General features: G+C 37.4%; 1 protein-coding gene across 1 annotated transcript in view; it reads right to left on the reverse strand.

The window, feature by feature from the left end:
• LOC140142377 (uncharacterized) overlaps positions 1 to 16,910 on the reverse strand; it is a 68,545-nt gene that overhangs the window by 37,178 nt on the left and 14,457 nt on the right. The window contains exon 4 of the mRNA XM_072164346.1: positions 16,103 to 16,153. Coding sequence (XP_072020447.1) covers positions 16,103 to 16,153 — 51 coding nt within the window. The remainder of the gene's footprint in view (positions 1 to 16,102; positions 16,154 to 16,910) is intronic.

Below are 16,910 nucleotides of genomic sequence, written 5' to 3' on the forward strand. Positions count from 1 at the left end.
CAATTTGAACAGCAACTTTCATTTATCACTGATTTTGTCACTTATTTTGAAAAAACAAAGAAATCTGAAGCCATTTAGAACTAGAAATCCGATTTTCGAGGTTTCCGAGGCGCAATTTCGGCTCTCACCCAAAGATGCCATTTAAAAAAAGGTCATGTTCTCACCCAATGACCCCATATTTTTTACATTTTGCTCTCACCGAATGCCCAAAATCAAGCTCTCACCCAATGACCCCATATTTTTTACATTTTGCTCTCACCGAATGCCCCTTAGTGCGGAAGCGCCAGCCCTACACCTATATCCATTTCAAATTGAAGTGCCCCCCGGGCCTCCTCGATTTCCTATGTTTGTAAACACTCAACTCCTGGTTTCGCACGCGGTGCACACGCGCATTGGCCGCATGAGTCTCACGCATTGGGTCACTTTCTCACAGTCACACGCCAGGATAGTATAATCTCACTCCTAGGTAGTAAATCTCACACAAAATACTGGAAAATGAGTAAAATCTCACGCATCATCAAAATAATTTGTTGCTCCTACGTCCAGCGATCTTCCTGTAAAATCACAAGCTTCCGTTTTATTTGAGGCAGTTGACAACTGCAAGGACTGTCTTTTGGAATTGCAGGAGAACGTTTTAGGTCTGATGGAGCCTTCAAGGAGAGCTGTAGTGCATTTACAATAGAATGTAAGGAGAAAATGGTCAACTAAGGAGAGCTAAAAATCACTCTCCTATATCGGATTTAAGGAGAGCAGCTAGAGTGGATTGCTCTCACTCTCCTCAAAAGGCATGTCCCTGCAACTGCTTGGATTAGAGCTTCATCTGAGGCAGTCAGCTGCCTAATTTAGAGCTTCATTTGACTGCCTAAATTAGAGCTTCATTAGAGACTGTCGACTGCCTAAATTAGAGCTTCATTTTAGGCAGTCAACTGCCTAAATTAGTGCTTCTTTTGAGGTCGACGACTGCCTAAATTAGAGCTTCATTTCAGGTGAACTGCCTAAATTAGAGCTGAAGGTGAAGGTCTAAGAACTGCCTATAGTGCTTCATTTTGCCCATTTTACATGTCTAGGTACTGCCTATGTGCTTTCAGGTCTATATAGAGCTTCATATATCAACAGCTTCAAGTGACTGCCTGTATTAACTGCTTAACAGACTGCCTAATAACTGCCTAATGAAGGCTTTCATTTCGGTAAGGGTAATTGGTTCTATTTTTGATTGGTTACAAAGAAAGCTTCATTATGAATTGAGCCAATCAAAATGGTAATAGTCATAAGGCTGAAGGAGATTATGTTTAAAATTGCTTAGAGATCTAAAAGCTATTTTGATTGGTTAGTCAGATGGTCAATTTAGGCCTAGTATATATCATGTAATTAACCAATCAGAGGCACTTTTAGAAAGGTAGCTGCAAATGGGGTTAAATATATCCCATTTACAGTGTCAAAATCACTGTGAAAGGTCCAGAAAGGATAGTAAAACAATATTTTCGCACAGAGCAACAAAAAAAAACACACAAATAAACAAACAAGTATTTTGCTTGAGTTTACAAACTAACTGACATGCTTATATAACAAACATGTATTATTCATGGTTTAAGTGTTAGACCATGCACAGCTAGATGTTAGTTAATGGAATGATTATAAAACACTATGAAATGTCAGGCTTATGTCAAGATCAAAACAGACATTTGCAACTAGAAAGAATGGTTGAACCATATTCCCTGTTAATAGTAAACAAGTGACTCATGGGGTATTGTGACAAGGACCGTAGCTCATTTAGTCTCACACTTGCATGTGGTGACCAATGAAAACAAGAGATTTGTTTTTGTTTTTTGAAAACTCAAACAATTAACAAAATTTTGTGTGCTAAAAATGGTAAGTAATGAGCCACCCTAATAATACATAAATGACTTTGGATTTATATAGCACATTTTTCAGATCGCGCCAACTAGGCTGGCTGCAACCAATCCCAGCGCAAACCTATTAGCACTTGGATTGTAACATCCACCAATTATCTGTGCAGCTCCCCAAAATTCTATTGGGTGAAGAAAGTTTTTGATAACCAAAAAACTAATCACCGATTTTGAAAGCAGGAGGAAACCGAAGATCCTGTAGAAAACCTGCAAGTGCGAGGCTGAGCATGGATCATGATACACCAAATGCACATACTGTTCATGGGCACAGCCGGGGTTTGAACCTGGGACTCCAGCGGTGCAAGGCGAGCGAACAACCACTGCCCCAACTCACTCTCATCTTCTCTCTTGCCCTACCTACCCTAATGTTTTCAGGCTGTTAATTGCCCCATACAATGTAACAATTATTTTCTTGCGGCCTTCCACCAGTAGTATTGTCACTGTTCATAAACTTGGATTTCTAGTTCTGATGTTTAACCCTAACGCCAGAAGGGCTTTTCGGTGATTAGAATTAGGGAAAGAAGGAAGGAATAAAGAGAGAAAACAAAGTTGTTTGCTCCCCTTGGGATTCGAACATGTGCCCCCTCACATGCCAAGCACTAGGTCAGCGATGGTGTGCCAAGGGTGTTTCGCTGCACCGGCCAACTTTGGGTGATTGCGTCATCACAGCACGTGGGATGCACATACGTGCAGTGCATACATGTATATCATGTAGTATTTTGTAGTACCTGGTAGTGTTAGGGTTAATATACTATGTTTTAATGTCCTTTCAACCAACACTTAGTATTTTAAGTGTTTAGTATGTGACACACCACTTTCAATTCATCTCCCCTAAGGCACCTTGGGGCTACTTAAAAGATCATGAGGAAAATGCCATGTAAGAGTTTTCAGCTTGTGTTTGATGCAAGGATAACAATAATAATAGTTTAATACCAGTGACATGGCACATGGGAGAAAGTGCTAGAGTGTGCAGGTAATTTGCTTAAATTTACAAAGTTATACAATGTAAGCTGTTACTTTACTGAAAAGATTTTTAGAAGGAAAATTGCACATGAGATAGAAGGTGGTGTATGAGTAACAAAGAATAAATATACCCCAAAGATTACAGACTCAATATTGCACCGTATGTAACATTATGGTAAATCCCCATCTTTGTTTGTCGTTCATGGATGCCAGTTGTCAGCAAAATCCTAAAATCAAACAATAACTTGCGGCTTGCACTTGAGCGTTTCTTGTAGTACTTAGCGCACATATTTGACACAATGCGTTACATGCAGAACACTAACAACCACACACTTGGAATCAAAGTTTGTCGGGTTTAAGACGAAAAAATCCTGAGGCACATTTAATGGCTTCCATGAGTGACACACAAACATGGTGCGCGGAGTTGGTAAGAGTACCAACTCCATGCTCACATTGTATTTATAAGTTAGCTCAATCGATAAGGTGTTCGACCATGTCCATGGTGCGAGAGGTTGCAGGTTTGAACCCTGGCGGTGGTTAGTAAGCTCTCGTGTATTGAGTTAGCTTGAAATTCCTCTGAACAAGGAACTTACTGCTAATTGTCTCGTTCTATTAAACCCATACGTACAGACCCGGGAAGCTGATTCTGGCTGTGAAGGTCTATTGTGGAATGTCTAGGGTGTGCACTTCTTCTGCATCAAGGCCCTGTGTTGTTGTTTAATGGTTTATGGAATGACATGGGGCCGTAGTGACAACCTGTAAAGTGTGCAAAGTCTTGTGGATCAACATCTAGGCGTTGCGAGATATAACTATAAATCACTGCTTTTTTTGTTTTGTTGTTTATTCTACCTTGATGAGTAATCAATTAAGCAGTTTATCTTCAACAACTAATTTTCACTATATTTTCACTAAGTAACCCCAATGTCTTACACTCACCTACTTCACTTTCCTGTTCAGACTTGGCAATATTACAGAAATATCAAGCCCGGGGTGGGGTCACCCGGTCATTGACAGAGGGGTATCATGCACATTCAATGACTATGAAGTCTCATAAAGCACCCTAAACAAGTATTTGCAAGGTCTGAAAATGCATCCTTGTCGGGATTTGTGATCACAAGATCCTGACTTCTTGCGATACAAAGCGAACCCACATGGCCCTTAGTTACTTCCGTACAGTCCTGACTAGTCTTTGATGTTGTCAAATAATTTCTCCTCCTGGCAACCTCTTTTTCCATCTATTTTCCCTTTTGGACTCTGAGTATCAGAGAGCTCCCATATCCTCTGAGAACATACATTTTGTATCCAAGACAATCCATCTTTATGAACACAGTATTTCCCATTAGCTGCTTATTACTTGTCGGATGATTTTTGTTAATTTCCACCCGCTGTTCAGCATCAACCTCCAAGAAAAAGCTCATCTCAGCTGCCATAATCCTATTTTCACCACATGAAATAGGTGACGGATTAGTTCCTGATTGCATTGAGCATCAATAAATTCAATTAATCAACATAGGTGAGTAAATCAATTAGTCTATTAGGTTCATTAATAATTACTTGATATTGGTGGAGGGGGTGGGCACTAGTCATTGGCCAGGGATAACATGCAGGACCAACGATTCACATAAAGAGGGTCTTTTTTCATGATCAGGAACTGGATGTATGTATTGTGATAGGATATCTAAAAACAGGAATTAGAGGAAAAGGGTATACCTGGCTTGTACAATGAATGCAAAGAGACTATTACAGGACAGACTCAAATGAAGAGAGCCTGAATAGAAAGAAAGGGAGCACAGAAGTGGTCACCAATCATTACACAATAACAGCATCATCACAAGTGGCGTAGATTTCTTTTTGACATTGGAAGGGATGGGGTTGGAAAATAATTTCTTGAAGTATACTGAATTCAACATCTTTTGGCGACAGAATAAGTGTATGGTACAAATGCGTGCAAAGCGCGGGAAATTTTTTTTGGCATATTGAAGCTTAACTGATGAAATATGATCCAAAACCAAAATAAATTTGCACAAATTATATGAGGTTAGTTTGGTCAGAAACTCATATACAGGCATCAACATTGTATGATGATTGTATGGACCATCCCCCTAGGATCTATGCCTATGAGCATCATCAAGGCAAGACTGTTAGCTTGATGCCATTATTTAATGGACCTTTCAATGACACACTAAAGACATTCCATCTGTGCATGTTTTTTATTATCAATAGGGTTTTCTTTTCAGAAAGGAAATGTTTAGGGTTAGGTTATAATCAGCAATTAAATAACAGGTAGGCCTACTTATAGAGCGTTGGCAACATGATTGAACAAGGTGCTTAGGGAAAACATTGAATTTATAAGTTGGCTCAATCGATAAGACATTCGAGGTTGGGAGTTCGAACCCTGGCGGTGGTTAGTAAGCTCTGCAGATATTCCACCTGTGCATGTTTTTTTTTATTATCAATAGGGTTTTCTTTTCAGAAAGGAAATGTTTAGGGTTAGGTTATAATCAGCAATTAAATAACAGGTAGACCTACTTATAGAGCGTTGGCAACATGATTGAACAAGGTGCTTAGGGAAAACATTGAATTTGTAAGTTGGCTCAATCGATAAGACATTCGACCATGATGCAAGAGGTTGGGAGTTCGAACCCTGGCGGTGGTTAGTAAGCTCTGCAGACATTCCACCTGTGTATGTTTTTATAATTATCAATAGGGTTTTTTGTTTCAGAAATAAGTGCTTAGGGTTAGGTTATAATCAGCAATTAAATAACAGGTACTTATTGAATGTTAGCAAAATGACTGAACAAGGTGCTTGGGGAAAACTCTGGAGTGAAAGAGTCTCAAGTCCTCAAGCTGAAACACCCAACTCCTCAAGACAGATGTGACTCTACGCGGCACTCGTGACACTTTGTGACGCCCTTAACATGTCATGTAGTACCCTCTAGCAATACACCTTACACCTAAATGAGAGATGACATATGTATACCCAGATCAGGACATTCAAATTAAATGAATTTCATACTTGTCAACATAGAAGGCTCTCTGAAGAATTGGGCTATTATGGTCAATTTCTTATTTTCTTATTATTGGTCATGCATGGTGTATATCTTCCACCAATTTCAGCCTTTTGTATAACCTGAATTCATTAATAAAATAACTCATGTCATTCCCCAACCAAGATTGCCTTCCATGTAGCTATGTTTAATCATTCATTATTCATGCACATGTACCAGCATAGACAAGCTAGTACTGGTTGCAGAGACTTGGCCTTTACACTCGCTAGCTCACGCCATTCGTTTGAAAACAAGGATGTCACAGAATTCTAGACGGAAAAAAAGATGGCTTGAGAGGAATACAATTAGAAGCAATTTATGTGAAAGCCATTTCATAGGTCAATGAACTTTGGCCACCAGAAGATCACTTGGCTTGATGATGCATCCAGGATCAGATGTGAAAAATGTGCCCCTCAAAAATGCCAAATCTAGATGATTAGATTATTATAATTCCTAAATTCCAATATTTATGTAGTTACATGTATTATGTTCGCATAATATGGCCACTGGGCAATACATTCTCAGGGAAAAAAGGTACCAACGGTCACAAGATAACTTTTAGTGGGTTAAACACACACACACTTTCTTTTTCTAAAAAAAACATAGATCATAGCTTTTTTGCAAACCTTTTCTTTTATATTGACCTCAGAAAATTGCCTTGGATGCCCCATGAGCCCTGTGTCTTTGTCTTGGTGGCTCCCACCAATGTGTAACATTAAATTTGGGCATATTCTTTAGCATGTGATTGAGCATGCTTTAGCTGACCACTCCTCCCCCTGTGAAACGGGTGCCCTCACAAAACAAAACTTTTTACTTTGCATTAATCTGATTGAAATTAACTTCAAAATTCCTGTGCCAGACAGAGATTAGGCAAAAAAAAGAAAAGATGTTTGCTTGCCCTCAACGGGCCGACCCTAATTTTGGAAAGTGGAAATTTTTTTTTTCTATTTACTGTACAAAAGAATACCGACCCTATTTTTGAAAATTCCTGAAAAAGTTTTTTTTTTTCTCAAACTTTTGCATTCTGAAGATGTTTAAAAAATGTATTTTAGAGCTTGTGTTCAACATTTTAGTTGCTTTGTAATGTTAGTTGATTCATTTTGACACCAAAAGTGTCTGATTTTTCATATTTTGAGCCTTAATTGATAAAAACAGTAGAGTTTGCTCAAAAAAAAAATCCCAACTGACCGACCCAATTGTTAAAATTCATTTGAGGGCAAGCAAACAATTTTTTTCTTGGCCTTATGGTGGTCCCAGGTAATGTAAAATATCATACATGCCCAGGAAATATCAGGGTACTGACCTGCCATCCTACACCATGTGAATACTAAATTGGCTCAAATTCACCCAATTTCCTCTCAAAACATTTACTTTAAGCGTTATTCCAAGTGCAATTTATTATTCTTTCAATTTTAATACTTCTCAACAAATCAACTCTTGAATTCCTAGCTAGTCCATCAAGGAATTTCCATGCACTCCATATGCCCAGCACCACTTGCTCAAAATCCACACATTAAATGTAAAGATGGATAATTAGTGATTGTCCCCCATTTAATCAAGACATCAATTTCAGGCAATATGTCAAAACGTTTTCTAAACCTGGATTTCACACAGAAGAAACAGCCTGAAACTGCAGGACAGTTTACATGGAAATCCCGGAATTGAAATCCCGGAACTGAAACTGCAGGACAGTTTTACATGGAATCTAAGAATTGAACCAAGGACCATAAGTTACACCACATGAAAAGACTTTGAACTAAGCCATACCTGGATACCATTTAGTTTACTTGTGTCATGCTCTCCACTGGACAAATCAATAAACATGGGGTAGACCTTTTTTTCTTCTTTACTGTACATGAGTAGATCTTCAGTTCAATTTGATAAGACAGCAGGACCTTGGTTCAAACTCTCAATGACCAGTAACATTTTTGTTCCAATGGCATGGTTATCCTTGCAAAATACATCTACCAAACGTCCAAGACTGAATTCAAAGCACTGTGATAAGTTGATAAGTAGAAGTTCAAGTTCAAGTACAGATCACATGGTGTCAGAAAACATAAATTATAGAACTTTTTCTGTTACATGTATGTGCCTTTATAGGCTATTTCCACTCATTACAAGTGAATAATTATAAAACCTGACATTTCTTAAAACTGTCATATTCAATCTGTTTTTGTAGCAAAATGTTTTGCTGTTTCTCATCTGGCTTAATTGTCAAAGAGGAAAAGCAAACTCATTTCCCACCAAACATTAATCAAAATGTACAACAATGCTTGACATTGTGTAGTTCAAAAACAAACTATTGTATAACATTTGAATTGGGTTCAAGAAAATTTAAACATTAAAATCATTAATAAAGTAGATTGAGATGTTTTGCTATGAATTTGCTACAGTGATGTTGGCACATTTCAATAATTATTTGGAAATGAATCACTAATTTACATTGTTAAAGGGGTGTGGTCCAATTTCACTCACTATTGATTGGTAGGCATCACTGATGCAAATACAAGAAGAATTAAAGAATCCATTTGGATCAGGAGACGAGGACCCAATGTCCTAAGTTATGTGTATGATCATTTCCTGGTGAATACACCTCTTCTGTCAGGATATATGTCCAACCAGTAGTAAGGATTAATAAGGCCACTAACAGTCAATTTTGAGTTTTCCGTCACATAATTTCTGAAAACAAGTGAGGTAACTTTTTCATATTACATGTTTTCATTATTTTTCTGCCTGTCATTATATGACCATCACGCATGTAAAATGTGTTGTTTTTTGCCGCTCACTCACTTGAAGATAGATGTTTAGCCCAAATGAGATTCAAAAGTATATTAAAAAGAGTCTGCAAGGTTGACAGCAAAATGTATGTTTTGATTTTCCACAAAAAATAACTTGGATATTCATAATTTTGTTTGAAATATAACCAGTTTTTATCGGTATTTTTTGGAAAATCATAATAATGAATTCAAGTGAGGGTCAGAAAATGAAGTGAGGGCGGGTGACGGGAAACTCAAAATCGACTTTCACGTGCCTAATAGCCATCTTTCTGATGATGCCTACCGACCACATGTGAAACCATCAATAGTGAGTACAAATTTTAGTTTTGTTCAAAATATGTCTACAAACAAACCTGATGAATCTATTTAGTGAAAAAAAATATGGCTTTAAGAATTCACTGTCATAGTGCATGTTAGTAACCATTGGTTACTGGTTCAAGCCTGGGGTCATACACCTGTTCTGAATTATGATATGCCATAGACTTATGATATATGCCATAGGTGTTGTGATCATTTCGATCAGTGGTTCGTAACAAAGAAAGCGAGCCTAGCAACGGTCATATTCTAGCATGCACTAAGCCAACGAATAGCCTCAAGGATCTGCCTTATCTAAGGATGGATAATGAACCCACCTCTAAAGCTCTCTCTTGAATCAAACAAAACAGATGACAGGCATATCCCATGCTAACCTATGTGTTCTAATTCAATTTAATTTTACCGTTCCCGAGTGAATTACTTCCCCATGCATGTTGACATTAAATATTTCAAAATGTTTCTCCTGATTGATACCATAATACAATTGGATCCATGTTGCTACAGGGTACCGTATCTGCAATTTTGGGCTACTTTGGGGTGGTTTCTGATTGTATTCCACATCAAGACTTGGAGCCATTTGCTACGGAGTACTGTATCTGCACATTTGGGCTCCATTGGAATGATTTCAGAAATGTTTTTCTGCTTGGATTTCACATAGATTTGGAGCTATGTTGCTACAGGGTACCTTATCTGCACACTTGTGCTACTCTGGGATAATTTCAAAAAACTTTTCACTATTTCCCTCAATATATTCCACAACCAGACTTGCAGCCATCATGCAATTCATATCATATCTCAGAAACAACTCTAACCTGCCACCTCGGGTAAATTTAGACCGGACATCCATTTAGGGACGTTGTATCTATCTGCCCACTGGGGTCAATAACAATTTAATTGGCAACCCATGAAGGGCTCAAAGATTAAACTGGCACAAGACATTCTGTACATTTTAAACTTATCCTTTTGGTTTGCTAGGTCTCCCAATTAAATGTTATGAGCGCCAATAGCTTTACAGTCCCTAAAAGGATGTCACAACTTACATCTGGACAAAGGGTATGTTACCATGGTTACAGACATAATTATAATATCCAAATTGCTGAATTGAAGCCCCAATGCTGTCAATCAATAAAGTGTTTTTTAATCTTTTCAAGAATATGGCCATTTATCATACTTTTTCTTGATGTGCATTAATGTTTGCATGCCCCAATTTAACGGACAACAAAACATGGCAACTTCAAGTTGACATTCACCGCATGCTTGAAATAGCGGGCGTTACAATTACACCCACAGGTCAGGAAAGACATTAGTTCCTAGTCTCATTAGGCACTTCATTGACTACCTCCCTGACATTGGTAATGAACGATATGTTCTGCGTTGTTTCCGCATTCCAAGTCTTATCAAACACAGTTATGACATGAGATCATGAAGAGTGAATTCAAACAATGTTTCTAGGTTAGAGTGTTCGTAACATGGTGGCTTTCTGTACATTTTAAACTGATCCTTTTGGTTTGCTAGGTCTCCCAATTAAATGTTATGAGTGCCAATAGCTTTACAGTCCCGAAAAGGATGTCACACCTAACATCTGGACAAAGGGTATGTTACAGACATAATTATAATATCCAAATTGCTGAATTGAAGCCCCAATGCTGTCAATCAATGAAGTGTTTTTTAATCTTTTCAAGAATATAACCATTTATCATACTTTTTCTTGATGTGCATTTGTGTTTGCATGCCCCAATTTAACGGACAACAAAACATGGCAGCTTCAAGTTGACATTCACCGCATGCTTGAAATAGCGGTGTTACAATTACACCCACAAGGTCAGGAAAGACATTAGTTCCTAGTCTCATTAGGCACTTCATTGACTACCTCCCTGACATTGGTAATGAACGATATGTTCTGCATTGTTTCCGCATTCCAAGTCTTATCAAACACAGTTATGACATGAGATCATGAAGAGTGAATTCGAACAATGTTTCTAGGTTAGAGTGTTTGTAACATGGTGGCTTTGTTTGAATGTTCTTATCTTTGTAAATTAGTGGCCCTGAAAATATTCATTTTGGGACCTACTCGTACTGTTTGTAGGGGTTGGCTATACTCCTCAATATGATTCCTTACACTATGAAATTTTGAAACTGATATTAAATCATCATCAGCATTACTCTGGACATTTTCAGCATTTCTCTGGGTTATTTTTCCTTTTATAATCAGCATGGCTTTTGACTGCTTGTAATGAGCAATGGTTCAGGGGATTAATTTCAATAGCATGATCCAACACATTTTTAGTTTGAATTAGCACAGTGGGATTAATGAATGGTCACTCACTCTTTTCCGGAAGTGTTGCAGTCTATTTGCAGTGTGATTGGACACTGACCTGAATAACAAAAGAACTCTTTGCAAGTGCTATTATCAGTGACAGGCCCATACGCAGGGGGGGGGTGCGGAGGAAATGTATACAAAAAGTCCCAAAATTTCTGAATTTGCGAGAGTAGCAAGCAAAAAAATCAGGTTTTTTACGCTTTTTTGGACCAAAAGGTCCAAATTCGGTCCACTTTTCACAAAATTGCCCCCCCTTAAAAAAGTCCACTTTTTCAAAATCAGCACCACTAAATGAAATCCTGCATACGGGCCTGTCAGTGGTATTATCTATTGTATATTTTTTCAGTGTACTCTACAGTTTCAGTGTGATTTTCAGTTTCTATCTCAAGCAGTGTGTTTATTCTGAGTTTTGAGTATACCGTATATGATATTGATAGTCCATGTATATATATACCGAAACTCTTGCTGTTTAAAGTGAGACACAGTTACCGCACAAATTATATACCAACTAACATTATCATACACTTGCAATGACCCCCGAGGTCATACAGGGAATGAGTAAATATTATGGTGCAAGCTATAAACAGGGAACATGTAGCTTTTGTTTTGATAACTCTTGAGAGTGAGTAGCGTTCCGAATGTTCTGTGCAGATCCTATGCATCATGAAGAAGCTGCTACTTCTGGTAATACAGCACACAATTGATCCTTGTGTGTTTATAGTGCAAAGATCTCGTGCCAATATCCTTCGGTTGAGAAGAATATGTGTGGTACATATAAATACGGCTAGTGTTTATAGTGAGCAAGTTTCCGGATAATTTCTGACTGGATAGAAATTATACCGCAATGTACCACACATCTGCTCCCACTATAAACAGGCTGATAGTTATATGCCAGGGGCAGGGGCAAGTTGTTCCCTTTTGGTTTGATTGAATACCCAGACAAAATTGACCAATATCTGCCTTTTGCATCTTCGCTGAACCCTGTTTCAGACCCTAAATTATCCTCAATTTCCACCATTTTGGCTTTTACATTGCATAATTTTGAGCACGAAGCATGCAAATGTCAGCGAGTAAAACTCAGTGAGTCAGTTTTGTCTGCTGCTCCCCATCCCAGAAGAGAAAAATATAAAGGAATAAGACAAATGTGCAGTAACAGTTTGTAAATAACGACAGCCGGATGGTAAGAGAATATGGCAGGGACTACCCTGACCACTTACCTAATGAAATTTCCTCTTTTAATTTAAAACATGCTTTTTTTCTCAACTTATAGCACTTTTCTGAAATTTACAGTTTTGATAAAAGAAAGGATAAACCTTCCTGCTATGAATCAATTTTGAAGGATAAAAAGTAGCTGTTTGTGATTAACAATGATTTTAGTATCAATCAAAATACTTGAAAAAAGACATACCAATTCCACCAATTTCCTGAAAGTATTAACTCAAATTACGTTATTAATTCCATTTTTGAAATAAAAGTTTCCCAAATAATTAAATATATGCTTATAATTGTTGATGTGTACCAGTCATGCCAAATAATTTCCCTTCCAATAAATCTGGGAGTGGTAACAATCAATAATCCAATTGTAAGTGATCCTTTTATATACAATCTGGACACTGTTATTTATTTAATTGGTTGCAAACCACAGAAATAGGACCTGAAACAGTTAAAATTTGGCAAGGAACATTGTACCATATTAAACCACAATGCTATTTCAGTTGAAATCCATAAATGGAAGATATGACCTTAATCTCCTACTCCCTGTGTAGGAGATTAAGGTTAATATGTACCATAGGGGGTGTATGGATTTCAACTGGAATAACTCATTTAGCAGTCAAGGGGCATTAAAGGAGTCAGCTCTATGTACATGACCACAATTAGCCTACCTTTAGGATCAGCTCGTAAATTGCAAGAATTATTCAGTTTTTGTTACTGCGCGAGTCAATAAGGTCCCAACTTACACCCGCGTAAATTCACAAAAGTGTGTGTCATTCATGCAATATGCAATCTGCATAGGTACTGTGCCCAGATGTGTGTACACCATTCTATATCAATCCATGATGCTACATGTCCTGCCTATTAGGAGCTGATCAGAGTATAGGACCAGCCTAAGTTTTGTATAGGTGAACCAAGTAAGCAGCCTGTGTCTGGCTAAATATAGCTCAATTATTTCATGGGAACAAACTTATGTGACTGTTGGGGCTCTAACTCATGTCATACTCACTAATTATGCTAATGTTGGAAAGAAAAAGAGCAAGGTACACCAACTTGATGTGGGGAAACAAGCAAATTACAGACTAGACGGTATGCAGGGGGGGGGACAAAAACAGCAAATGTAGGCATTAGAAGTAGGTAAACTTCTATAGCCAAATATTAGCAGTTCCAAGGCCCACAGAAGTGCTAAACCTGCAAAAACAACATGGATCAATGGGAATACAAAAGTGCACTAGAACAAGTGATGAAAATCACTGTGCACATAAACAGACACGATAAACCAAACAACCAATGTAGGCACAAAACAAGCAAAGTTTGATGGCCAAAAATTACCACTTCCAGAGACCACAGAAGTGTCAGGCAAACTGTACAAAGTACAATGTAAGTGATGAAAATCACTGTACACATATAGCAGACAAACAAAACCAAACAGACAAAAACACAATCAACGTTTCGAGCAGATATACTGCTCTTCTTCAGGGACAGACAACAAAAAACCAAACAGCAAAAACTACATGCTGCAGTTTTAAAACTAATTCAAGTCAAAAACTGAGGACAGGTTCAAATAAAACTCATATGTCATGGGTGACGTGGGTTAATTCGTGGGCTGATGGCAGGGTGGGGGAAGACACTTTTCAAAGCTATGTCTCACTTCCAATAGTAGTGCAGTGTTGAATAGATAATTTGATATCAAGCTGGCTCCTGCTTGACTTGGGATTCCAGGCCCGGGGGAGGGGGCAATTGTATTTCACGGTGTATATCACCTGCATACAAAATATCAAGGACAAGGGTAATTTTTAACAGCCAGATATCATGTTTCAAGTATCAAAGGAAAAAAGGGGTATCTTCGTCGGTTGAAGTGAAGGTAAAATTCAATTTGATATCGTACTTACAAACTTTGTTATTTTTCTTCCTCCTGATAGTTACCGGCCTCCATTTTGCTATGAGGAATGGGTTTAATTAATATTTGCTTGGTATGAAAAGCAACAAACTATTTGTTTTAGGTATGAAAGTAAGTAAAATACTTGATTAATAGGGTAGGAAAACAGCCACATTATACTTGCTATGGGTCTATTTTACCACAAAAGAAACATACTTGATGGGATTATTTTTTGAGTCCTTAACTGCACGGGTGATGTACAACTTGAAATAGTTGTACATCTATTTGAGAGATTTCAAGGGCTACCAGAAAAAATTGATGCAAACATGTCACATGATTTACCACATTACCTATCAACAGTGAATGTGTTTTCACACTGAAATTTGTGGGATATGTGATTCCTTTACTAAATAAATCCACAATGTCAAAGCACTCCATATAATTTTTAGTGTATTAGCTATCCCATGTCTGATGATTTATAATAATAATTAATATCCAAGGTAAATTCTACCGGCTGTTTGACAGCAGTGTTTTGAGATCACTTACCGCTGTTCAACAGTGATGATATCAAAACACCCAATCAATCCAGCCATAGTGACTCACCCTATTATGTATACCCATATCCTTGCCACAACAAATTTCTGAATCAAACAACACTCACATCAATGCCATGGGAAAGTACAGACTAAGAATCAAACTTATTATTAAGTCTGCACAAAAATTAACACAGCTGTTATAAATACGCCTACATCTTCAGAACTAACTTGTTTCCACAATATTTCTACATAGAAAGGATGATTTATTTACGCGCATTTTGATACCCCATTTGTCAAATGTTGTTCAATATTAACAACACAGTAGTGCTTTTAACGAAAAATACCTGAATTTAAAAGTTGCAGTTTACAGCGATCAATGGTTGTTACGCAAGCATTGTGGCACGTAGAACCCTCAATTTATCTTTGCGCTGACATCAAATCAATACAAATGAGCTGCAACTTTTAAATTCAGGTATTTTTTATTAAAAACACTGTGTTGTTAATACTGGACAAAATTGGACAAAAGGGGTATCAAAATGCCCATCAATAAATCATCCTTCTTTCTATGTTGAAATATTGTGAACACAGTCATTAGCTCTGACGCTATAGGCATATTTATAACAGATGCGTTACTTTTTGTGCAGTCTTTAATATCCATCAAACCAATCGCAGAGTTTTTCACACTAAAGACAATTCAAAATAAGCAAATTATAAAGCAACTTTGGAAATATTCAACAATAAATAATCACATAATTTTCACATCAAAGCCAGGAAACGGACAAGCAAATTTGATACTATAATTTAAATTATAGTATCAAACAAATTAATTGACCCAACTTTCACACTGAAGCCATGGGGAAAGTACAGTTAAAAACAGGCAAATTGACAAGAAAATTTGACAAATTTCCAACAATAAATCAATCAAGACGGCTTTCACAAAACAAGATGGTAGAAATACCAATATTAAATATCCAACAGATCAGTCAGATACCATTCACATTAAAGCTATAAAGGGTAAAAGACACTGTAACATATTAAGAACATTAAAAAATATCCAATAAATCAATAAGACAACTTTTACAGTGGATAATACGACAGGGGAGACGATGACAAAACCTCGCTGCACAGCGCCCTCATTAGTCTTACCTGTTTCACTTATTGGTGTGCCAGGTTCCACATCCTTCTTACTTTTGCTATCTGTTTCAAAATAACATGCAAAATATTATGTGAAGCATGCAAGCAATATGCCTTTCATAATTTGTGGCAGCCATCTTGGATTCATGTTGTTTTCTAAATTTGTTATTATTTACTACTTTCAGGTTGCAGATATTAATCTAAAAAGTGCTTTTATGAATCACAGATCATTTCTTAACTGTTTGAATTTATAATTAAGCAGATTTAGAAATTAGAAGGAGCTGATCCAAATTGTCAAAAGGTGAATTTTTAGAGAAATGAAACTGAGCCTACACTCTTAAAAGCTGACATAACCTGAGGAGTCATCAAGTATATATGATTCCCCAAGCATTGCCCAAGAATTTTGATATGGAGTTTAGTAAACATAAGGATGTAAAATGTTGAATCATTTATGAATGTAGAAAATTGTATTGTTACTCAAAGCCAATGAGGCAGGACCAAAGAATACCGACTCAGCCGTGCTTGTGTGTTGCTCATGGAGTGTATGATAATAGTGTACCTCGGATAATTTCAACATGTGCGGCAAACATTGCTCAAAAATGCATTGTTTTTTGCATTCTGTATCCAACATGTTGTGCCAAACATGTGCGCTAAGCATTCAGTAGGCAAACCTTTGCAACATTGAAGCTTACAGATGCAAGTTACTGTTCGATTTCACTGGGTTTTTTTTCCGGCTCTTGTCGAAAAATACAGGAGGTACACATTGGCTGACCACGGGCGACAAACCAAAATGGTGGATTTATCATAGCGTTACACATAG

Source organism: Amphiura filiformis, chromosome 20 (assembly GCF_039555335.1).
Source record: "Amphiura filiformis chromosome 20, Afil_fr2py, whole genome shotgun sequence".
In the NCBI taxonomy this organism is placed as follows: Eukaryota; Metazoa; Echinodermata; class Ophiuroidea; order Amphilepidida; family Amphiuridae; genus Amphiura; species Amphiura filiformis.